This window comes from Erpetoichthys calabaricus, chromosome 5 (genome assembly GCF_900747795.2).
Source record: "Erpetoichthys calabaricus chromosome 5, fErpCal1.3, whole genome shotgun sequence".
Classification (NCBI taxonomy): domain Eukaryota; kingdom Metazoa; phylum Chordata; class Cladistia; order Polypteriformes; family Polypteridae; genus Erpetoichthys; species Erpetoichthys calabaricus.
Window position 1 is genome coordinate 36726273 of NC_041398.2, and position 27131 is coordinate 36753403.

The following is a 27131-nucleotide window of genomic DNA, read 5'->3' on the forward strand; positions in this document are numbered from 1 at the left end:
CTCAATGTTTTCCAGACATTAAAAACTGTGTTCGTTTGAGAGGGTGGAAAAAGGTGGTTCTCGTGCAGAGGTGCCACAGTTAAAAGCTTCTTTATCTTAAAATACTTTCTGCATTGGTTCCATATTCTGAGTGGGAGTGAGTGAAGCACAATTGGGTTGTTAGTGTATTGGTGATAACTTGCATTTATTGGGGTACAAAGCAAAGAATATAAAGATGTACTATAGGATTTTATTTCTATTGATGACCAAGCCTGTGTATGTTCATCTATTTGTGTCCATGTCCAGGTTTTTATAGCTTGTGTATTTGCTGCCCAATAATAAAATTGAAAGTTAGGCAGAGCCATGCCGCCTTCTGCCTTAGGTCTTTGTAGGGTCGCTCTTTGGATACGTGGATGTTTTGAATTCCAAATAATTGAGGTTATGGTTGAATCTAATTTCTTAAAAAAAACGATTTATTGGTGTATATTGGAATGTTTTGAAATAGAAAGAGAAGCTTAGGAAGAATATTCATCTTAACAATGTTAATTCTTCCAGCTAAAATGAGATGAAGGGTTGACCATCTATGCAAGTCTTGCTTAATTTTTTCCATACAGACAGCAAAATTTTGTTGATAGACAGATTTATGTCTACTTGTAATGTTTACTCCTAGGTATTTAAACTGATCTGCGATGATAAAAGGGAAGGTGTCCAATCTAATATTGTGTGCTTGGGAATTCACTGGAAAGAGCACACTTTTAGTCAAATTAATTCTGAGACCATAAATCTTTTGAAATTCTGCAAGTGCTGTTAGTACTTAAGGCATAGTATTTTGTGGATCTGATACATACAGTACCATATCATCTGCGTATAGAGAAATTTTCTGTTCAAGTCCTTCTCTGATAATCCCCTTTAACTCATAAGCATTTCTATAGTGAACTGGCAGTGGCTCAGTGGTGATTGCAAAAAGCAGTGGTGACAAGGGGCATCCTTGTCTGGTACCACGTTCTGATTTGAAGTAGTCTGAATTACTAATAATACAAACTGAAGCTTCTGGATTGGTATACAGTAGTTTGATCCATGCACAAATGTTTGGGCCAAACCCAAATTTCTCCACTGTTGTGAAAAGGTGGTTCCATTCAATCATCAAATGCTTTTTCTGCATCCAATGATAATAATACCTCTGGGGTGTTTGACTTTGCGGGTGAATATATTATATTAAACAGGCATCGAAGATTGGAAGCTAAGTGTCGGCCTTTAATAAATCCTGTTTGATCTTGTGATATTACCTAAGGCAACACTTTCTCCATCCTTCTAGCTAGAACTTTGGAGAGTATCTTAACATCATTATCCAGATGTGAAATTGGTCTGTATGATGCACATTGTAATAAGTTCTTATTTTGTTTAGGAAAAACGGTGATTAATGCTTGGCGAAAAGTTTGAAGTAAAATTTTATTGTCTGTAGCTTCTGTAAATGCTGCTAATAAGAGGGGAGCTAGCTGAGTGGAGAATCTATACTAATAAAAGGCAAAGCCCTCACTGACTGACTCACTGACTGACTGACTGACTGACTGACTCATCACTAATTCTCCAACTTCCCGTGTAGGTAGAAGGCTGAAATTTGGCAGGCTCATTCCTTACAGCTTACTTACAAAAGTTAGGCAGGTTTCATTTCGAAATTCAAAGTGTAATGGTCATAACTGGAACATATTTTTTTGTCCATACACTGTAATGGAGGAGGCGGAGTCACGTATCGCGTCATCACGTGAACTAAAAACAAGGAAGAGATTTACAGCACGAGTCGCACGCGGGAACGAAGGTAAATGACGTTAATTTTTGACTGTCTTTTAATACTGTGTAAGCATACATATTAACACATGTGCAATTAAACGTGTGCATTTACGGGGTGATTTCTCAGGCTTAAAAGCTCACCTTTTATCAAACGCGGGAAGAAAGGTAACTGACGTTGTTCACTGTCTTTTAATACTGTGTAACCATACATATTAACACATGTCCAATTAAACGTGTGCATTTACGGGGTGATTTCTCAGGCTTAAAAGCTCGCCTTTTACTAAAAAGGTAAATGCAAAACTATTTTCAATCAGTTTATTGAAACGCTCCCGTTAAGGATTGCAATAACATATTCGCGAGATAAAAGAACGAAGTAGGGGGAAATGGAGGAACAGCCGCAAACACCGAAGAGCAAAAAATTAATTAAACAATTGAGAACGGAGCGAGTTAAGCATACAAGCATGTTCATAAGGGAAACAAACCACGGTGTAAAACGTAAGTTTAAATAAAGTTTATAGAAACGCTCCCGCTGCGGATTGCAATAACATATTCGCGAGATAAAAGTTTAATGAGAAGACACGAGGTATAAACGAACCACACGCCGTGGCGCAACGTTAGGGGCAACAGTTTCAACCATTCTATGATCTGCTTCTCGCAACTGAAAGACGGCACATGGCGGATGTTAGCCGACTTGCTGACCGCAACGTTAGGGGCTTCAAGTATGGCGCTGACGCCACATCTCAGTGCCAACACTTTGCAGACTGTACTTAAAAGACACGCCCTCCTCACTGGACAGTTAAAAACACCAATCAAACTAACGATGACATCAAGTATTACCCAATCAAAAGTAGGAAAGGAGGCATCTTCATAAAATGCGTGTGGGATGATTTCATGAGACGCTGCTTTAAAAAAAAAAAATGATTACAAAAATACGGGATAAATCCCGTCCAGTATTGATTCAAAACGGGACGCGCAATTTCATTGTCAAACGTGGCACGATTCCGTATTTTAAAGGACGGGTGGCAACCCTACAGTGCCAGGTAACCACCCATACAATCAGATTGTGATTCAGACTAGGAATGCAATGAATGTAATTACCCTGATCTACATACAAGGCGAAAGTCTTGCAACATTCAAAGATGATGGTTTGGGATAATTAGTACTTATTAAGTACACCATGGAACATAAAAGAGCTTATGAAGCCTTGAACCGAAAAAAGCAACATCTCAGAGATCGTACAAAAAAAAAAAAGGAGGTAATGTCGTTTTACTCGCTGTAGATTTTAGTGAAACATTACCAGTTATTCCACGAGGGAGACCAGCAGATGAACTCAACGCTTCTTTAAAATCCATGCTTCTCCCACGGTCGGTTATATGTCGCGTGTTCTCGGGTAGGTACACCAAAAAATGTATACATTTAAGCATGTAAATGGCAAAGAAAAAATGAGGTATACCCGAAGGCACTGCAGTAGTACTCAATGTAACTTTACTTCTTAAATGTTAATGTTTTACTGTTTAATCATTTATACGCTTCTTATATATTGTTCAAATTCTTTTATCAAAATACCAGTGACAGCGCAATGCACGATAACATGGACTGAATACACCATACGCATCTGCCCACGGCCGCCCTGGTGTGCGCAGATAGGAGTTGATTCTAAAATAAAATAAACATAAAAAGAGTAATACAATCATCACCCATAAAGCGGATAGCAGACGTGACGTATTATATGTGTACCACATTTCAAGTCAATAGGTGAAACAGTTTGCAAGCTACAGGTGATTTAAATATCCTGGACAGACCAACGAAAAGCCACGGTAGCAAATTATACAAGAAGATTTTACTGTTTAATTATTTATATTTATATGAAATGTGCTTCTTATATATTACTTCATATTCTCATATGATAATGATGTTAATGTTGTTTATATTGATTTCTATGTTATTGTAAGTGCATCTATGTGTGTATATGTATGTATGTATGTATATATATGTGTATATATATATATATATATATATATATATATATATATATATATATATATATATATATATATATATATATATATAAAAAATATATGTGTATATGTATATATAATATATCTGTATATGTGTGTATATGTGTGTGTATATGTGTATATGTATATATATATGACAGCAACATTCATAACAATGACAACACAATTACATTGACAATCATGTTACGTTATTTTTAAAATGTTTCCTTTACTTTTTCATAACCTCTTTAACACACTACTTCTCCGCTGCGAAGCGCGGGTATTTTGCTAGTTTCTTATAAACTTCAGCAGGGTAACAATCGGGGCCCCCTGCTTTCCCACTCTGAATTGACTTTATAGCATCTAGTAATTCTGATAGCGCCAGAGGTTTATCCAATTTCTCTGCACTAAGAGTATCTATTTGTGGTACCTGTAATGCATCTAGAAATGCATTAGATTGTTTCTTGTCTTCTTTAAACTCAGTAGTCATTATAGTATAACTCATTATAGTAATCTCTAAATGTGTGCATTATATTTTTATGGTCAATGATTTTGTCTCCGTTTGTGTTGGTGATTGCTGAGATTGCATTGCAAACTTCTTGCTTGTGGATTTGCAGTGTATGATTTTGCTGTTGTACAGTCTTGAAAGATTGAATTTTGTGATGTATTAACAAAGGTTTTTTTCAATTATTGTATTAATTATTATTTAACAAACACTAGATCAAACATGAATGCAAAAAGTTGTGTTCTCTGAGGAAAATGGAATAAGAAGCATTTGATCTTTGTACCATTCCATTAGCATAGCTTCCATTAGCTTTTGACAGTACACTGAAGGAAAGGAAAAAAATGTTTAATGGCCCAGTGTTAATCAATGGAGGGCAAAAAATGTTTTAGTAAAGAAAGTTCCCACACAGATCTGGCATTGCAAATTATGAATATTCTTAATATTTAATTAATGGATTTTAAAGCACTAGAAGTTGTCAAAAGTAGTAATAATATAAATTTATTCAGGATTGGTTCCATGCCTTGTTGAGGGATGCAACGAGGTTCTAGCAGGTTTACTTGTACAATATAGTGAAAATGTACTTCTACACTATGTTCTTTCCTGAAAATATAATCAACTCCTACATTAAAGCATTTTCAATTTTTATACTTTCCTTATATTTCAGGTATTTTTCATTTTTTATGTTAAAAATCCAGATTGTTTTGTACATCAGTAAACTTCACTCCTAGTATGTACAGTAATCCCTCGCTACTTCGCGTTCACTTTTCGCGGATTCACGACTTCGCGGATTTTATATGTAAGCATATCTAAATGTATAACGCGGATTTTTCACTGCTTCGCAGGTTTCTGCGGACAGTGGGTCTTTTTACTTCTGGTATTTGCTTCCTCAGTTGGTTTGCCCAGTTGATTTCATACAAGAGATGCTATTGGCGGATGGCTGAGAATCTACCCAATCAGAGCACGCACTTAAGTTCCTGTGTGCTGCTGATTGGCTCAGCGACGGAGTGCTGCATTAACCAGGAAGTCTCATCTCACTCATTCAGCATTAACGTGCTCTTGCTACTGCATTCAGGGGATTATCACCTTCATCATCGTCATTTTTACTGCGCAGCATATTCATCACCATCATCACGTCATATATAGCTACGTGTACTTCGCTATACAGTAAGTGTAAACTTATCTACCGATTTCATATTGCTTAGCAGTTGTCCCTGTTATTAATAGAGTAAAGGGTGGGTTGTAAACAATACAGGGCGGGTTTAAAAACGTCCAAATACACGTTAAATAATTAAATAAATATGGTGTCCCTACTTCGCGGAAATTCAGTTATCGCGGTCGGCCTTGGAACCTATCTCCCGCGATAAGTGAGGGATTACTGTACTTTGATTTGTATATTTTAGTTAGCATGTTGAAAAAGGTTTAAATGCACTTGCAAAGTACTATAGATGTACTAATACTTCAGTCTTACTTAGCTGGTTAAACATTTTTTAAACTTATTAGTCATATTCTCTTCAGTGTAATTATGTTCCTTGAACCTTCAAGCTGTCATTTCATCAGAATGTGTTCAAAACATTTTATGTGAAATTAATAATAATTTAAATTGTCCGTGAATTTTCTCTGTGTTATATGTGTATCTGTAGTATATCAACAGTTTTTTTAAATTTTCAAACAAATGCATTGAATAAAACTATTTTATTTCATATTCCTTCAGTACTAGCTTTTTGGTGTACACAGAGACAGAGGTTATGACTAACCTATGTAATGTGCTTGTGAGGCTACATCTGGAATATTGTCTGCAGTTTTGGTTTCCATATTATAAAGCAGGCATAATGTCTTCATGATGAATTCTATGAGTGCAAGATGACGGCTTTGAGGAAAGACTGGAGGAGTTCAATATTTATTTCTTAACAAGACTGACAGAGAAGTAGGGTCTGACTGATATGTTTTTTTTAGTTCCATAATGATACTGATATGTGGGCATCCAAGATGACCGATTACCAATATATATTGTATGGGTATAGCTGATGTTTTTAAGTATTAGATTTTCTTGGAAATTAATGAAAAGAAAATTAACGTTTTTATATATATATTTAGGTTTAATGATAGTGTTTTTAATGATCCCAAACCACAGAGAATGTCTGATATTTGTCACTTTCTTCAAGTGTACAGTGTAGTTGCTATGGGCACAAGTGTATAGTTGTTGGTGCTTATACAGGTAATAATATAGTCCATGTTGACTTAAATATGAAGCATAAACTTAACTGACAAAAAAGTCATTATGTACTCTTGTCTGATGATAATATGAACTAAGATTTATTTTAGGAGATTAGTGAATGAATGAAGTGCACACATACAGTATATACCCTGAGAGAGGCATATATTATTGAAATGAATTAAATGGAAATGATTTATTTGCACATACCTTTTTAATGTAGATTATTATTGTAAATACATCCAGGAGTGTGCTTGTCATAAGATTATTCAGCTTTAGTTTTTAAATGCTTTACCAGTTTCATTTAGAAAATAGTATGTCATGGTACAGTATATTCTGATGTTTGAAAGAGAGAGTACCTGTTTTACAAGCTACTGGAACCTTTAAATTTTAAATTTGCATATCTCCTAGACTCTAACAAGCAAAGAAAGTAGGCTTGAAAACAAGAGTGACCATAGCAAAAGTGGAATTTGGGTACGTTTTAATAATAATAGGCAAAATAAGGGCACCATGTCTTTCCAATATTATGACTTAAACTGGTAATTGTCTTGAATAAAAGCTGATTGAGAGCCAACAGATCTTGGTTTTGCTCATGAGCTGAATAAAATTAAATGATACACTGAGAAGCAACCCATTCCTTAAAAGGGTTAACTTTTTTTTTATTTTTTTTAAATTGTGCGGTTTCTTGACTTGCATGTACAATTTTTTTTTTTTTCATTGCAACATGTTCAGGAATTATCGTTCAGTTGCTTTTCTTTGCAGTGTAAAGCTCTATTAACAACCATGTAATACACTAATGGTGTCACACAAAGAAAAAAAGACATTTTTTCCATTATAGTTCTGTGTTAGTTACAAAGTCTGCTTTGTAAGGACTAATAACATAAAGACAAAGATGCACACAAAAAATGACTCTTCATTTGACAAGTTGACATTTTGGTAAGCTTATTTGCATTTGAAGTGTGATTCGCTCAAGAGTTAGAGTAATACAGTATGTGCAGGCAGTTATGTTTGTGGAGAAGGAGTTGCCAGTTTGAAAATGAGCTATTCAGTTGTGGGCAAATATAGCAGCATGGCATGCAATTTTTGACAAATAAGAGAATTTGTCAAGCAGTCACTGCAATACGGTGGCAAGTCTTTACGCCTTAGAAAGCCAAACCTCTACTCTTTTAAAAGTTGACACAGGGCATTTTAAAAATCACTTTGAGAAGAAAACAAACGCTGAAATAGTTTCAAATGCTTATCTGTAAGCTCTCAAAATGAAGATGCTCTGAGACATACACAGACAAATGTGTAACAGTATGAAAGTGAAACTTCTGCTGTTTTTCACTGGATAAAATGTTCAACCCTTGAAACAAACAGGATCTTAGTTACTGAGTACAAACCTTGTGTACACTAGGAGTAGGCTGTGCAGTAACCATTTTGGTAGTAAATTTACACCTTTTTGGAAGCTAGCAAAACATGGAGTTTTAGCAGGATCATTGTGTACTGTATAACAGTACATGAATGAATGACATCCTCTATAACAGGGATGATGAATGTAGCATATGCAATTGTTAAGCATATCTATCTATATAATTCACTAAGTCCATGGCAAGCAAGACGCACGCACGACAGAGCCCCGCCCGCCAACTCTAACACTCCTCCCATGTCCATTACCTTCATTGTTTTCCTTTTATTTCTGATCCCATTCAACAACTATATGGCAACATCGACTTCTCAACTGTGACTCCAGAACAACTCGGTACGCGAGCTATATTAAGCATCACCAACAAAGACTCGCTACACCTTAATGAACAAGTACTGAAACTTATCCCTACCGACGAAGTAACTTTCACCAGTATTGCCTCCATCGTCACAGACGATCCCGCAGGTCAAGTTTCATTCCCTGAAGAACTTCTTAACAGTCTTACTCCCACTGGCATGTCTCCGCATAAACTCAAAATTAAAATAGGTTCAGTCGTCATGCTTCTCAGAAACCTCATGCCAGCAAGAAGTCTCTGTGATGGCACTAGACTGACTGTTACCAGCATTCACTGCAACGTACTGGAGTGTAAAACTATTGCAGCTCCTACCTCACAAACTGTCCTTATTCCCCGGATATCCCTGACTCCATCAGATTCAAATTTGCCTTTTACTTTTACACGCACACAATTTCCTGTTAGATTGGCCTTTGCAATGACAATTAATAAGGCACAGGGACAAACTTTCAGAACGATATGCCTGTATCTGCCAAAACCAGTTTTCAGTCACGGACAATTGTATGTTGCTGTCTCCAGAGTTCCATCTTTTCATTCACTCACAGTCGTATCCTCAAACCCACCCCATTTGGACAACTGTGTCTTTCAGGAAGTGTTCACCCACCAATAAATAATTGTGGCATATGCTACGCTACGGGTTGGCTAGTATATTGTTAAGGCTCAAGTTGTTTACCTTCTTTGTGCATATCATTCAAGAGGAATGGCTTTTCAAACGGAGGTCATTTTACAACAGAAAAATAAAAGTAATCAACTTTTTTTTGCTTCAGAGAGTTTTAGCATCATAATATTGGTGCTGGTTACACTGAAACTGATGCTTGATGTTTAAGTGACTGATTATTGGTTGGGCCTTACTGAGAAGAAACGTTCCTTTCTCAGTTTTTATGTTGCTTACGGGTTAATACCAGCTGTGTATTTAAGTTTATTCTCACCCACCATTGCAACAACAAAAAGTCCCAGGTTGTAACCTAGAGTAGCATGCCTAGATTGGTATTTGATCGAACAAAGCTAGAATATTATTAGGTGGAGCATGAAAGGTATCATGGCAACCTCATTTACAACCTGTAGACATTAATGCAAAAGAACTAATCATGCAAGTCTTGAGTGATGAAGAATTTATTCAAGGAAACCTTTTTGTTGCTAGTGATGCTTTGATCAGTCAGCTGCTGATCTAAATTGACTGATTTTTCACTATAAAATCCTTGATCAGTAAATTGGCCCATCACAAAAATGATTTTTTTTCAGAAACTGCTTTTCTGACTTTTATAGTAATTTAGTTTCGGTGCTTATTTACACTAGGTATTGTGGTGAACGTTCTGTAAATAGAGAGTGGGTGCAGACTTCACCAGAGAAAGAGAGAGTGAGAGTCACGGAATACTAGCCTTTACAGTAAAGAAAGTGGACTAATAAACTGAGAAAAAGGAATCAGAAGAGTCATCCAGTTTAATTGGATAAACAACAAGAAAAGCTTCTTTAATGAATTCAGACATTTTAATTTTGTCCTTTAACACTAGAATTACCAAAGCCCACGAAAAAACTTGTAGATTCATTCTCACCTTAAATCACTTTGCACCTCTCCATCAGCGTCTTTTGTCCTGTAAATGTGTCGATAAGCAGCAAGCAGCCTACTATCACATCCCCCCACAGCCGCACAGTTTTCTCAGCTCAAGTCTGTTTACCTGCGTGTCAGTTGCTTAGAGTTGTATAGCGTAAGAAGTCAAGCAAAATGACACCTTTTATACATACTATATCGTTATTTGGAACGCATGCATTTCATGTTTATGTAAACATATCGTTAAAACAATAGTTTTTCATGTTTTAGTAATAATTGACAAAATGTAGACATGAAGTGTATAATGTGTGAAAACTTCATGGGTTCGACCCTGTGTTTTTCCCTGTGCTTAAAACTCATTTTAAAAAAAGTGTTTACAGCGATCGGTTAGTAGCGTGCATTGTTGCAATGTTACTGTTCTTGGTTGTTTATTAAATTATGGATTTTTCAAATGTTCATGTTTTTCCCTGTGCTTAAAACTCGTTTTAAAAAAAAAAAAAAAAAAAAGTGATTACAGCGAGCGGTTCGTAAGGCTATAGCATGAATTCTTACAATGTTAGTTTTCTCTGTTGTTCAAGGTTTTCTCAGTGTTATTCAATGTTTTTACATTTAGGTTACTATTACGCTGTACATTCTATGGTATAATTAACTTTTTGTGCTTAAAAATCTTTAAAAAAAAATATATATTTACATACAGTTCGTACGGTCTGGAACGGATTAATTGTATTTACATACAATCCTATGGGGGAAAATTACTTCGGGTTACGACCAGAGTTTTGGAACGAATTACGGTCGTGACCCGAGGTTCCACTGTACAGGACAAAAGACGCTGATGGAGAGGTGCGAAGCGATTTAAGGTGGGACGGATCTACGAGTTTTTTTATAGGCTCTGGTAATTCTAGTGTTAATTAAAGTGAGCTCTACCTGTCCTAAGTTTGTGTGGTAAATGAAGCTTATATTAAGTATTAACTAGGCTTGTTAAGCTTAACAGCAACATTTGTCCATTTTATTTTTAAGCTTAAGCATGTTAGCCTTGTATGTTCTTGATAAACATCTCATGAAAATTTGATAAATTGGCAGCTTTTTTTTTTTTTTTTAAGGTTTGTACTGTTTACTTGCGTTTGTCATACAGTGTAAGTTTTAGTAATAAAACTAGTACTGCATAATTAAAATGGTCATCCATTGTAGCACCGCCACATATTATTGCCATATACTTCTTATGTGAATTGTATTGTACCTTGTCTGTTTTTTGTGTGCTGCATGTCGTTGCCGGGGGGGCTTCCACACAGTTTCAGGTGGAGGAGCCTTACACAGTTCAGGACTTAGAACTGCAAGGCAATGATTTACTGCATTGCCTTCATGGACAGGATCTGGAAAGGTCCGTAAGAAACTGTTCCGGTTTGTAGCCAATGAAGGGTCAGAGCACCAAAATCAAAACTAGTGAGAAGGAAGTAATCAGGAGGAACGGTAGATCTGCGTGGCAATTGAAACTTAAACCAAGGGAAGTAGTGACGAACACTATCAATGCTGAGGGAAAAAGGTAGAAACAACTCCCCCTGATCCTTGAACAAGGTTAGTGAGGTGGCCACCTGTACACCTTTTTTCTTTTTTTAAGACTAGTTATACGCTTTGGCTTGCTGATTTCAGAGGGTGAGATGTGAGACATCTTTTTACTTTCTGAATAGCACCATCATCAATTTTCCTGCCTCTCCTCTTCCCACGTTCCTCCTCCTTTCACGGGCAATAACACGTTGGATTATTGGATCTGGACTCGTGCTTGTCTGGATATACATCTGTCTCAAGTGTTTTGTGTATATTTGTGTATGTATATGTGGAGGTTTGTTGGGACGGGTCATCCTTACTAGTTAAAAGAGGTAATTTGGTTTGTTTTGAGGTAGGGATGCACCGATACCGAAACGGGTATCTGGTATAGGCCTCGATACCACATTTTCTAAAGTACTCGTACTCGTTAAAAGTCCCCCGATACCGGGGACCGATACCACGGTCTGAGAAATGTCTATGTTTGAGCGGCGTGTAAGGGGTTAATCACAGGCGCCGAGTGCCCGCCCCCAGGCCCCGGCTGCAGCTCAGAGCGGGGAGGAGGCGAGGCGAGACATGTCAGCTGTGTGGAACTATTTCAAAGTGAATGAAGACGACAAAACAAAGGCGGACTGCAAATTGTGCTCAACGAAATTGTCCAGAGTAGGCTCAAAAGGTAGCGCATTTAACACAAGTAATTTAATCAAGCACCTAAAATCCCAACACGACAATGAGTACAAAGAGTTTACCCACGCTTCTAAACCAACACAACCCACGCTGCAGCAAACTCTTGCAAGACGAGAGAAAATGTCCAGAGACAATTCACGTGCTGTGAAAATAACACAGGCAATTATCGAGTACATTGCATTGAGTGACCAGCCACTCTCGGAGGTAGAAAATGTGGGATTCCTGCGTCTCCTCCATGTTCTGGAGCCCAGATATGATGTCCCAAGCCGCCGCTACATGACTGACACGGAGCTGCCTAAACTACACGACTCCGTGAAAAAACATATCCACAGCCTACTGCAAGCCTACTCTGCGTTTAGTTTCACCACGGATATTTGGACAAGCAGTGTTAGCCCCGTGTCGCTAATTAGCCTAACCTCCCAGTGGATAGACGAGAGTTTCTTGTTTTTTTTGTTAAATTATATGACTAAAGCTGTTACCTGTAAATTTAAATCATGTTTTTATTAAGTACTCGGTATCGGCAAGTACTCGGTATCGGCGAGTACTGAAATGCAAGTACTCGTACTCGTTTTCCAAAAAAGTGGTATCGGTGCATCCCTATTTTGATGGATTTCCTATGTGTATAGGATGGGAATTTGCTCAAGCGACAGCTAAAGGGGACTTTATTTTGTTGGTGCTCTTGTATAAAGTAAACGTATGTAATTGTTCCATTTTAAAATATATCTATGTATGTAAATTTTTCTTTTATGTTGTTTCCTTTTGTTTTCTGTCTTTGCTTAATAACAAGCTTAGAGTGGAGAAGTGGCAGAACAGCCAGGTCTAATGTGCTAACAAGAGCTTAACAATTTTCTTGTCAATGTAATGTTGCCCTCTTTGAATTTAGGGGAATCGTTACACATATTTATAATTACACCTGAAGAAATACAAATGTATAGCTGGTACACAGGGGGGATAAAAAAAAAAACTGTAAAGAGAGTAAAGGTATATTTTAACAGCAAAAAATAAAAACTAGTGCAATTAACCTGTACATGCAGTGTTTAACTGTCAATATCAATGAATTGCATCAATGTGTGAGAATATAGTTTATGATATAGTTTAACGTAACACTTTTAATATAGAACATTAGGCTTTTCTGCATCTGGTTTTGGCTTAGTGTGAAAGTTTTTTTTAAAGCAATGAAGAAAAAATAAACAGGAGTTAACCAATCTAATAACATAACATCAGTGATTGGTATTGGCCATTAAAAATTTACTTGGATCAACCCTATTTCTAACAAAACACAGCCATTTACACTACCAGTCAAAAGTTTTAGAACACCTCAATTTTTTGATTTTATGGAAATGCACACAGTTTTTTATCTTAATGTTTAATAAAATCAAGGCATAGAATGAATAGACAATGGCAAATAAAAGTCAAATAATCATTAAGTGTACAAAATTTTATTCACATTTTTGATTCATTAAAGTAGCTACCTTTAGCTGATATAATAGCCAAACTGTGGTAACCCTTTTGATTCAGAATACCAGTTGCTCTGTTGAAGTCACCAACTCTGCCTCCAGCAAAAGAACCCCATAACATCACACTTCATCCTCCATGTTTGATAGTTGGTGTCGCACACTGGGGAACCATATTTTCACCAACTTGACGGCATACAAACACCCAGTCCTGAAGATTTGATTGTGTCTGTTAATTTCCTTGGTGGTAAGTTACCTTGCTTTTCCTGCATCTAGCTATCCATTTTCTGAAACCTTCTTCCTTCATTGCAAAATTGTAGTGCTATACATATCTTCCAGTAGCCAAATAAAAGCCAGGTATGGGGAAAAAATGATGAACCCCACTGCGTTAAGCGGTGATCTAGAAGATGGGACATGGAAAAAAAAAACAACAAAAAAAATATCCTGGTGTAACAAATCTTGACTAAATTTTCTCTAAGAACAGACAAAACATTTTATGAATTCATGCATCTGTGGTAATGAGAAGTCAAGCAAAATGACTTATAAAAGGTGTCATTTTGCTTGACTTGTCATTACCTCCGTAATAGCTAACACAGTATAACACCCTAGTACTACATGCATCTGTGGTAGAATGTAAGAGCAGTAAGCATTTGGTAAAAGCAGTATGTCATGTACTTCTCTTACATATGCTGTTAGTAAATACATTAAAGTTTATCTGTGACGGCAGTTTGCTGTCCTCTGTGCATACTCTGCTGTTTTTGAGAGTACTGTGTCTGTTTCCACAGAGCTTTAGTTACTTTCACATTATAGTAGATATGTAGCAGCCGTTCAGTAGACTTCGGAAGCAAATAATGTTGTATCCATTTATTAAGAAAAGAAGAATAGATAAATGAAATGGCTGATGAAATTTAACTTAAATGTTTTCATATATAAGGTACCCATTCAGATGAGCTTGAAACCCCATGACAATACTCCATGTCTATTTTTGTCATTTTGTTACACCTCCACCTTTTGACTGTTTAAGCAGTTTTACACCTGCATGACTTCTAGAGTACACCTTATTATTTAACTCTTTATGATCTGATGACCTTGAATGTGGTTTTTTTCTTTTATTTGTTGTAGTAGTAGTAGTTAATATGTGCACATTTGTTTGTTTACTTATATTTATGTGTGTTGTATATATATGTATATATACTTTGTGCAGTATTACATCTTATTTTAACACTGTCCTTCCCTGCACTTCTTGATAGGTTTTGGTAATGTACATAGTGGAACCCTTGGGGCCAGTTCAGAAATTTACTTCTCCTTTAATGTAAGGGCACATTAAAATTTGAATCATGTATTGCCTGATCACACTTTCATGATTAATGCATTCAATTAGATGTTCAAGTAAAATGCTTCACAGATGCCAGGGTATTTGACGTTAAGATTGATTGGTAAAGTCTTGTTGACAATGAAAACTCTTAAGTTTGAATGACAATCAAAATGATCGTGGGAGCTTAGATAAACTAATATCCAAGTCCCCAATTATTTAATGTTTATACCATTTATGGTTAACAGTACTAAATTATTTTCATTCTACCAATATGAGTAGCTTAATAGCAAGTGATTAAAAAACAAAAGTTGAATTCACATTTTCGTGTTAAATTTTGAAACCTAATGTTCTCTACTGATAATTATGTAATCAACTAAGCATTGCCGTTTTCAAATAGCAAATGCTAAACCATCAACTTTGTGTTCTAAATCATTAGTTTCCTTGTTAAGGCAGACAGTGTGGTTTAGTAATCAGTTTTGTAAACCCTGAGGTTATGGGATCAAATCCTGCTACTTATACTGTGCGAACATGAGCAAGTCACTTGACTTGCCAGTGCACCAATGGCAGAACTAAAAAAAAATATATATACATCTCCAATTGTATATCAGATGTTGCAAGTTGGCATCAGGCAAATAATAAGTAATTATACTACTTAAGTGTTATTTTTTTGATGGCATTTCTAACCTGAATTTTAAAAACTGCTTTGTTTGTGCAAATATAAACAAAAAAGACTTTATTTATAATGACCAAAGTGCAGCAATCAATATACGTTGATATATGTACACAAACAGATAAACTCTTGGTAGATGCTGTTGTTTTAAGTAAGTGGTTTATTATTCAGTTATAAAGTTATACATACTTGTGTAAGGTAAGAATCTGCAGTTAATTTATTTTCTCTTTGAGGAGTTTTAAGGCTTGTGAACTGTGCTCTCAGACATTACCTCCCATCTCTGTTCTTGCTTTCAGATAAGTGACTAAGTAAATTTCCTAAAGCCCTTATGCAATGCTTGGGCACCAGGAAGCAAGCTCTTCTCAACATTGCTTGTTCAAGAAACTAATAGTTTCCTTTGGCAAACAAGCTGCAGAGCACATTGGTATCAGATGACGTTGATTGTGTGCCTTGTACTGTTTATACTGAGCATGGTCTCAATGTAGACTGCTTGCCTTTTTCTTGCAACCTGTATGGTCCTTGTGATGGAAAGGAAGCCAATTCGAAATGTTTAAATTGGTATTCTGGTGATTTGACTAAAAAAGAAAAAAATAAAGATATCACAGCTATTCATTTTATGCCATTTATTGAATAAACACATAACATTACGGCACTGTCTAGCAAGCTGTTAAAAATAGCTGTTTGATGATAACTTGTGTACAATGGTAGTTTTTTTAGGTATGCAGGGTTCAATGCACAACACAATAATTTATCAAAGGTGAGACTTAAACTGCATGACATTGGAAAAATTAATGCGTAACTATGGCCCAGGGGCCTGCATCAGTCTGAATTGCTAGCTGAATGAATGAGTTTAGTTTATTTTAAGTAGATTATGTAAACATTAACTTGAATATACATTTATGTAAGCCGTGAGAAGTAACTTAACCTATACAAGATGTGCGTGTTTATCCATCTGTATCACTGACAGTGGTTTGGTTTCAAATGCAGGGGAAACATTAAGGTCACTACTGTATGTTCATGCATAGTATATATCATTCATTTCTGCATGGAATTGAGCATTTCTTAGTTTTAAAGTTAGAAAGAGGAAATTTGCCTTTCAAAAGAAGGTGGGTCTAGTATGGCTTGCTGGTTTACTTTTTAAGAGGAGCTTATTAAATATATAAAGAAGAGAGTCTGCCATGATTTTGAAACACGTTTGTGTTCATTATATTTGTAGTAGTGTGGGTTGAGAGGAGCAATGAAAGTTTGTCACAGCAAACCTTATAATCACTAATACTGAGATCTGCATTTAAAAAGCTACACTTAACCTGTAACAGATTTATTTGGCTTCATCACCCACTTCAGAATTTCTGGGCAATGGTGTTTTGACACACGTGAGTTCTGCTTGGACTGTGCTTCTCCATTCTCTTCTAAAAGTCTTCCTCCGTTGCTTATCTTTTTTTATCCCAGTTCTGTGTCAGCCTTTTTTTAATACAAGGTCATTTTGAATTCCAGATGACTGGGGTTACAATTTTGTGTTAAGTAAGGATTTGTTAATACAATGATCCCTCGCTATATCGCGCTTCGCCTTTCGCGGCTTCACTCCATCGCGGATTTTATATGTAAGCATATTTAAATATATATCGCGGATTTTTCGCTGCTTCGCGGGTTTCTGCGGACAATAGGTCTTTTAATTTCTGGTACATGCTTCCTCAGTTGGTTTGCCCAGTTGATTTCATACAAGAGACGCTATTGGCAGATGGCTGAGAAGCTATCCAGCTTACTTTCTCTCTCCCTCTCTCTCTCTCTCTCTCTCTCTCTCTTGCGCTGACGTAGGGGGGTGTGAGCAGGGGGGCTGTGTGCAGCTGCTTCCTGAAGGACATGCTGCACGGAGCTTCACATACTTAAAAGCTCAAAGGGCACATATTGATTTTTTTTATCTGTCTCTCTCTATCTCTCTCTATCTCTCTCTCTATCTCTTCCTGCTCCTGACAGAGGGGGTGTGAGCTGCCGCCTTCAACAGCTTTGTACCGGCGGTGCTTCGCATACTTAAAAGCCAAAAAGCCCTATTGATTTTTTTTTTGACTGCTTGCTTTGCACTCCTTTGAAAAGGAAGATATGTTTGCATTCTTTTAATTGTGAGACAGAACTGTCATCTCTGTCTTGTCATGGAGCACAGTTTAAACTTTTGAAAAAGAGACAAATGTTTGTTTGCAGTGTTTGAATAACGTTCCTGTCTCTCTACAACCTCCTGTGTTTCTGCGCAAATCTGTGACCCAAGCATGACAATATAAAAATAACCATATAAACATATGGTTTCTACTTCGCGGATTTTCCTATTTCGCGGGTGGCTCTGGAACGCAACCCCCGCGATGGAGGAGGGATTACTGTATATAGAGCTTCTCTTAATGAGATAAAAAAAAAAATCTCTTGGAGTATAGTCATTTTCAGTCCGTCATCGTCCAACCCGCTATATTCTAACACAGGGTCACGGGGGTCTGCTGGAGGCAATCCCAGCCAACACAGGGTGCAAGGCAGGAACAAATCCCGGGCAGGGCGCCAGCCCACTGCAGGGCACACACACCCACACAGTCATTTTAACAATATTAATTCTTGTGACTAAACGAAATAAAGGGAGAACCATCTATTAATATTTTGTGAAACTTTATTTGTCACATTACCAAAATTATGTTTAAAGTAATCTTTGTGTGTGTGTTTTTTTTGTTGTTGTAATAATTCCCATATTTTTGAACTATGCTGTTACAATCAGAGGTGATCTAGCGTGGTCTAATATAAGAGAAAATTTACTTTATAAAGGAAGCTCTTTATCAGATTGGTTTTGTATACACAGATTATAATATCTGTGTACTGTACTTTTAATACTAGCGGAGAAGATGCATTAAGGTCTAAAATACATAGGACATTATCACCCTATGGAAATATTTGCTGTTCAATCATTCCCTAATGATCCCTTTTATCTCTGACTGCTTCTGAAGATGAAATCAGGAGGTTTAATAGCAATCACATAAAACAATAGTGTTAATGGGCACCCTGTTGGGTTCCACATTGTAGTTTGTAATACAATTCTATATTACCTTTATGTACTGAGGATTCTGGACTAGTGTAAAGCAAATAAATCCATGTACTGGATATATTTGGACAGAATCCAAATATGTGCAATATACCATATTCAGTTCATTGGAGGTACTGAGTGCTTTTCCTGCACCCTAAGGTTAATAACATCTCCAGAGATTAAAATTCTGTCCTGTGGTCCCCTAACAAAATATCAACTTATGTAATGATCCATTTTTTTAAATATTCATTAGCTTAGCTGTTGTCAGAAGTTGGTTTTGTGAGGCATAATAATTTGAACTCTAGTATAAGAGGAGCATGGTCACTATGAAGACTTGAATCTCCATAAGTCAGAGAGATGATTCTTAACCTGAGAAACTACTACATGCATTTTTAGATGTTTACAGTGGCTTTCAAAAGTTCGGGCACTCTTGCTTACAATGTCTGTTACTGTGAATAGTTAAGTGAGCAGAAGATGAACTGATCTCCAAAAGGCATAAAGTTAAAGATGACACATTTGTTTAATATTTTAATTTACTCAACTAATTTAATTTACCAAAAAAAGGTAAAGGGGCTGAAGCAAAAGCTTGGGTACCTGACATGGTCATTACTTAGTAGTACCCCCTTTGGCAAGGAACACACCTTGTAAATGGTTTTTGTAGCCAGCTAAGAGTCTTTCAGTTCTTATTTTTGGGTATTTTCACCCATTTGTCCATGCAAAAGGCTTCTAATTCTGCAAGATTCTTTGGCCATCTTGCATGCACTGCTCTTCTGAGATCTATCCACAGATTTTTAATATTGTTTAGGTCAGTGGACTGTGAGGGCCATCACAAAACTGTCAGCTTCCGCCTCTTGAGGTACTCCATTGTAGATTTTGAGGTGTGTTTTGGATCGTTATCTTGTTGTAGGACACATCCTCTTTTTAAATTCAATGTCTTTACAGATGGTGTGATGTTTGCTTCCAAAATTTACTGGTATTTATTTGAATCCATTCTACCCTCGACGAATGACATGTTCCCTGTGAATGATGGAAATAAAAAGGTCATTTTGCTTAAAATACGAAAGAACTGTGTCATCTTTAACTTTATGCATTTGGTGATGAGGTCAACTTTTTCTCACTTAACTATTAACAGTAGTAAACATTTTAAGCAAGGGTGACCAAACGTTTGCATGCCACTATATAGTGAGAGCTTTTTAGGGCCTTCCTAATCTAGATTTTAAAGAATATTCCAAATACACACATGAGACATAATTTCTCTCAGAAATTCTGTTTTTTATTTTATTGAGTGGCAGTCACCTCATTTTTATTAAGTTCACCACTTTGCTTTCATTCCATCTGCATGCTGAGTTGATACTATAATTCACCCTAATTTTCAATGCAATGTTATGATGAAGGTAATATAAACAGCTAAGTTAAAATTAGTTTGTAGGCAATTCTGATTCTAGTGTTCAAATGTAGGTCACATTCAAATTGCATGTGTCTTAATTGAAATTTTATCCTTTAAGTCTGATGATTTAATTCTCACATCTACCTCAATATACTGTATATCTTGTGTGTGTGCAGGTCACTTAATCTAACGGCATGCCTGTTGGCAACATAATAATATAACTGTAAATCGGTTGTAATCTTTCCTGATCTTGTAAAATATCTTGAATAACTGCATTAACCAGATACATTGATGTGATGTATATGTTTTTGTTTCTTCTGCTTTATTTTTTTGTAAGTCAAACCTAGTTATTTTCTCCCTTTTTAAAGCTTTAAGGTAGTGAATTAATAGTGCATACAGGTGGTCTTAATAGTATCACTGTGTGTATGTACTTTTACTGCATACTAACGTCCCCTCAATTTTCAGCTCTGTCATCATGAAGTTTGCTTTTACTTGGGGCAAGCATGAGTAAGAATTTCTTTGTAATTTTTAACACAATTGATTTTTTTTTTTTAGTAATTTATTTAAAGAAACATTTCTGGATTTTTCTAACAAATGAATCACATTGTCCTGAATATTTCTAAAAGTAAAAAAACGGCTTAATTGTTGTTTTAATTATTGTTAATAATTTTTTATTTCATTTGTCAATTTCTGTTTTGTTGAGGGCCAGGGAGGAAACATGCTGATATAAACAGAGTAGGCAACAGTCATCCTCAAGAATGTGTTTCAGCCAACCAATCACCCAAACAAGATTAATTTTTGAGCTTGTAAACAGATATAATATCTCCCAGTGTGTTCTCCATTTTACCTTGGCCACCCTCTGAAGGAGGTACCTGAGAAGCACCAAACCATTCCTGTGGGCTCCTATCCATCCAGAGCAACAGTAGCTCTACTTGGTAGTCCTCCAGTATTGTTGGGCATCTCATATTATGGCAGGGAGAGAGTCCAACAATCCTGTGCAGATATCATGTTTTGGCCTTTTAACTTCAGATCAAATTCTTTAACTCACTACCCAGAATTTATGAAAATAGAGATGTGTACTAAGTGGTCAACTGAGAGCTTTAGCCAAATAGTTACCTCCCTCTTCACCTACATGTCCAGTACAGGGTTCTCAGAACTGCTGCTTCCTCTGTTTAGTCAAGGTAATTGCCATGTATACATAGAAATCTGGCCAGTCTAGACCTCAATCAAGGTCTTAACTAGCCTTAGGGCACTGCTACAACTGAGGGGTATTGACCATCTCTGTCACCCCCAGGCAATGCTTCCTCCATTTGTCAGCATTCTCCTCAGTTTTGGTAAATGTTTTTCACACTTACTGGAAGCATCCGTTTCTCACCTAATAGTCTACCTTAAGTCCTAAAGTCATTCTCAGTTTTGTTTGTATACTCTTACCACTTGCAGACTTTCTTTTTTAACTGCTGCTGCTTTTTGACCTTCCTGTTTTCAAATTTTGGAGACCCTTGTGGTGATATTGCACAGAAATCTTCTTTGTTTAAATATTATACAGCTTCCCTTGTTGCTTGTTTCCACCATCTGATTTTATGGCTGAAACCATGACAGGTACCATATACACCTCTGATCACATCCTCTTGCAAGGTGCTTCCACTACTGGGGTCTTGACAGCAGACATACCACATGCACTTCAGAGCAGGTAATCTAGCTAAAGCTAAGCATGTTTGGGCCCAGCCCAATCACAATCCTATAAAGGTTATTTGTTTATTCAGATGACATGGAAAAAGTTAAAGGTAGTTCACTGTAAATGCTCTTAAGTGTAAAATATGCCTTTTTTGTATTAAATCTGCAATAGCTAAAACATTTGTCTTTTAAATGTTTAATTACATGTGAAAACATCTTAGCAAACATTGTTTTGACCTACTTTGTGTTTAATTACACTATAGAAAAAAGAAAGGATGCTAATAGTTTTAACTGAAGACATTGATGCTAGAATGAGTAAATTATCTTATTTCTCTGACAAGTATTTATCTGTTTCTTTGTAGTGGGCTTATTGTTCCAGAGAAATATGCAAATGAGACTATACCAGAGGTGGTTTCCAAGTCAGGCTATGCCCTTCTGCACTTCTTCAGTGATGCAGCCTACAACTTAACAGGATTCAACATCTCCTACAGGTATTCCAAGAGCCACAAATAGTTTTGGACATATGCCTAATTTCTATTTCATGTTAAGGCAAGACTTGAAATTAATTTTCAAAAGTGGTGGGGAACTCCCCATTAAAATGTAGAGCACAATTAAGCTTTCATCATTTGTGCACGGGATTCATATTGTGTATTAAATGGCCTAATCTTAAAATTTATGCTTGAAATGATCAGAAATTCAGCTTTCATGCCTAACTCTAATGACTTGTCTTTGTCATATTTCTTCCTTAATCTTGTCATTCCGCTTGTAAACTACAGAAACCATATAGCTGTCTTTGTCCAACACCCAATGGAAAGGTGAGAATTTAACTTGCTCACCAAGGGTTTTAATTCAGTTAATTATCAATTTTGACTTCTGCAGTGCCGGTAATTAATTCAATAGTTTGGTAAGGCTCCTACTGTATTTACCTTACACTCCTTTGTTGTAGGAGATGGTTTTTGGCAGTTCGACTTTTTGTCAAGGCAACTAAAGCACACTCGTTTGAAGAAACAGAACAACACAGTTTATTGAAAAAAAAAAATTATAAAAAAAATTATAACTGCACATATATTGACATAGAAGACAGGACACAAGGCAGACAAGACAAACTTAAAATGCAGAAAAGGCTTGTTGTTCACAGAATATTTAGAGTTTTAATGTATCATGACATAGTGATGGAAATATACAGTTTTAAAAATAGACTTTAAAAAAGTCTTAAAGGATGGTGTCTGATGTGGAGTTGTTGCTGTTGTTTTTCCTGGTTCAGGTGCCATGTTTTTCGTGTGTGGGAGTGTACTCTTCCTTTTTGCGATGTGGTCTTTTTTTTGTGGTGTGCTGTGCTTTTCTCTGGCTTTTTAATGTGTCCCTCTGCAACTTCATAGGGAAAAGCATTGCTCTTTCTGGCATAAGAGTTTAACTGCTGAATTTCAGCTCCTCAAACTGGTCTCGATTACTGGTACAGGGCTCGGATTTGCAACGTTGATCTCAGCTTTCAGGTCCACAAACAGAAGGGATTGTCAACTTTCAGCTCCCTAAAGAGAAAGGGTCTCATTAGTTTTTTGGTTTTAGAGAGAAGTTCTCGACTTTCAAAGAGTGCAAGCATGGAGAAATTAAAGTAGCTAGTTTTTGAAGGAAAGTGTAACCTCTTGAGTTGGGTTGTGGTCATTTCCAGTTATTGATCCAGCACCTGTTGATAGACGTGTTGTTTTGTCCATCACAGTTGTCATGTGTTGAATCATAGTTTTGTTCGATCTTGGTTGTTCATTTAGCACCTTCTGATCTGAAAGGTCCTTTGCAAAGATGTCAGTTTATCTCTGAATTACATCTTTTCTATCAGGTGAAGTACAAGGCTGATCTTGGTATGGACTGCAGTTCTGCTACTTGCTGTGGAATGCAATTGGGTGGGCTGTTGAAACTGGATTTCTGCATTCCTGTTAAATCTGCTATCTTATCCGGCCTTGTGTGTCACTAAAATGCCTAGGAGAATGGGCTAAGCCCACTTTGTCCTACAGATCAGTAACTTTTTTTAAAAAAAAACTATAGACATTATTTTGATTTACCTTTCTTGGTATTCCACAGTTTTGACCTGTCTGCTCTGTGCTCCTTATCATTAGTTTCCACTTTATAACTGCTTCCTCTGCACTCATATTTGACTTTTTTTTTTTTTCTTCAAGTTTCTTAACATAAAGACTTGAATTCGCACTTGGCTTGTTGACAGCTACAGCTTTCTTCAGCTCTAAATCAGTCAGCCAAGTGTAAAGATCCATGGTATTAGTAGGCAAATAACCTGAACCATAGACTGGCCTATGGTGAAGATGAGGCTTTCCATTGAAAAAGCCTTGAGAGATTGAATACATGCATCAGATTATCTTTCATCAGGTGCAAGAAATTTAAAGTGAATGATAGCAATAAGGACTTTAGGTTTGTCAGAATCCTGCGTGTGCGTGGCAGCTGCATGTTTTAGCTCTTTTAACTTTCATTGATTGGTATACAGTTGTCGCTGCACTTTTTAATTGATAGCCACATCAGTGTATGCAGTTGAGTAAAATTCAGTTCTTAATCTCCCGCCTATTTCTGATGCAAATCATAAAGCGAATTGCTTCAGAGGTACTGGAGCAAAAAAGGAAATTGGTGGTTGTTTACTTTCTTTACAGACTTAACTGCACCACTTGCAGAAAGGGCAATTCGTTTAGTTACACAATGCACTGCTACTAATTAAGGATTAAATTATTTCTTGATACATATATAGACGCTGTCTTCTCTCTCTCTCTCTCTCTCTCCTTTTTAAACAACTCCTTGTTGGCAAACTCTCTGAACAGCAGCTACATCAGTATAATGTGCTACTGGTATACATTTCTGCTTCTCATCAAACTGCATTGTTTGTTCCTTTCCATCCACAATCACAGAGTTTTGACAAGTTAATAATTATATACCTTATGTAAGTAATGAGCTGCTTGCTACAAGCAATATCTGTTGGCTCCTCCAGTATTAAGAATGCACTGGTGTTGTCTATAAAGTGGTTTCTATATCTCCTGAGATCTTGCCAACAATTCCATTAAGGTAGTTTCCAAAGGTTGCTTGGTCAGTTTTAAGTTGTGTCAAAGAAGGACATTCAATTTCTTTTAGAAAACCTCAAAAGTTCTCCAAAATTTGAATTTACCTTTTCTTTCTGTGTAATATAAAGTAGTTCTTTAGTCATCATATAATTCTTCATATCACATGTGAGCAATTTCAGTAGCAATCACATTTAGCATAGACATTTTATAACACCAAGATCTAGACATCATACTGTCTGTAAAACATACTGCAAACTAAAACACTAATTTCTCCATTTTTTTTTAATATGGATATACAGTATCTTTACCCAGTTTCAATAAGACTTTGTGTATTTTAATTTGCATTTTTTGTGTGCATCTTTGATTTAATGATTTAATTTTAATGGATTAGACATTTTCTTCTGTGTGTTTAAATGTAATAGTTTCACTATATACATTTCTACTGTATATCAAACAATGAAATACTGTTTTTAATTAACCACATTTAGTATATTGGGCTAGTGTATGACTGAGAAAACACTGTAAAATTCTGATGAAGTGGTGACTGATAGAGTATCATAACTGTAGAAAAGTTTTTTTTTTTTTGTTAAATTTGTTAAAATGATCAAAGTGCATATGGTAACATAATCAGTGAAGAAGACTCTCACGTAAGTAATACAGTATGTAGGTACAACCACTATGTTCCAAAAAAGCAAAAAAAATGACTGTTTTCCATACTCACGCTATATACCAAAAGCCCAATGTGATTATTTAACAGTAAAATTCAAGAAAAAACCTAGTGTGAACTATTTTACAATAACAACCTTCTAAACTGTTTAAAAAAGTAAGACATAGTGAGGATTTTATTTCCAATGTAAGGTACTATAACAAATCCATTTCACACTGAGTTATGAAAGGTAGATTAAATTCCTCAGTTAAGCAAGATGGGTCCTTTTGCAAACAGTGTTAGTGTAGGATACCACAATGCATTTTCCTTGTTATCCCATACTCCAGCATTGCCTTTGCACTGGTTTTAGTAAAGTAAAAGTATATTAAATTAAGGTGGTATCAGTGGCAGCCTCTTTACACCGAATTTGAAAAATGGTTGTTTAACCACATTTACTAGTTGGATGTTTAGAATGAATTAATAACAACAACAACAAAAAACTTGTATTTTTGTATAGCCCAAAATAACACAAATAATATCTTAATGGATTTAACAGCCCCTGGTTAATTGATAGCACACCAGCTTGGACACGCTTAAGACAACCCAAAAAAAAACGTCCATGAAACCTTTCTGGAAAAACTGAAAGAAATCTAAAGAAGGGTATTTCAAAGAGAGACCTCATTCCGAGCTGTCTGGGTGGGTAGTATGAGTGAGCAGGCTGCATGCTGCCAATTCTGATCTACACTTTCCAAGATAAAGATGCTGATGAGGAGGTGTGAAGGAATTTAAGGTGGCCCGGGATTACAACTTTTTTCGTAGGCTTCAGAGATTCTAGTGTTTAAACATTTGAAAAAATTTTTAACGGAATTTCACAATGTAAAATTCAGCTTAAAACCCATTCATTATGTGACTTTACTTACTGCAGATGTTGCACACTAGCATAGTCCTATTTGAGAAATAAAATTCTCTGTAGCAACTGCTTCTCTTTTTAAAGCATATATGCATGGTAGTGTGGTACAGATTTTATGGATTAAAAGAGAAAAAGCTAAAAAAAAAAATAATAATAAAAAAAAAAAGTATTTGGATTTGTTTAAATTTATATTCATAATATTGGGAAGCATAGAGGAAGTATTTTCAAAAACATTGTTTATTGCAATAGTACATCTTGCAGAGATTATGAACTTTTTCATGTATGAAACTGTCATATTTGTTTGGTGAGACACCAGTACACTTGTGTTTCACACAGCAGTACACAGTCTTATCAGCAAATCTCTCATAGAAGTGCGAAGAGTAGTATTCTTGGAGTTTCAATAGTGTTTACATGGGCATCTTATGTGGAGTTTTCTTTTATTGCATATTTCACTACTAAACAAGCTATCAGATTAAAATACCTGTTTTTTTGTTGAGTGAAATTTTTATACCCTATTCATGTTAATGTTTTATTTATTCTCAGAGTTGTATGCACTAAACTTTGGCAGACCTTTTGTACTAACTGTTATTTAGTTTGACTTTGACCTTAATCTTGTGTTTGAACTGACTCTAAATCAATAATTTTCAAAAAGCTGTCTCAAAACAACTTCTTTCCTAATGCAGCCTACATTTGTAAATGTAAACATTTTCAAAAAAGAAATGAATAAAAGCTGTATACAAATGTCTTAAGAATCACACTTTTGAAGTAACTTGACAATGTTCATATTCTCAAAATGCCTGCATTGTATTTGAAATCCGGTTGTTGAGTGCTCCAAAGTACTGTTTTTTTTTTTTTTTTTTTTTTTTTTTTAAATTGTTATTATATACTTTGCACCTTTTTCCCTCAAGTGTGCACACAGTCCATAGGCTTTGTTGTGCCATGAAGTGGATGCATTTT

General features: G+C 36.0%; 1 protein-coding gene across 2 annotated transcripts in view; it reads left to right on the plus strand.

Moving 5' to 3' along the window:
• The window catches only part of atrn (attractin), a 300415-nt gene that overhangs the window by 61748 nt on the left and 211536 nt on the right, over positions 1-27131 (plus strand). For both annotated transcript variants that reach the window (XM_028801455.2, XM_028801456.2), the window contains exon 4: positions 21928-22056. In XM_028801455.2, the coding sequence (XP_028657288.2) occupies positions 21928-22056 (129 nt within the window). The remainder of the gene's footprint in view (positions 1-21927; positions 22057-27131) is intronic.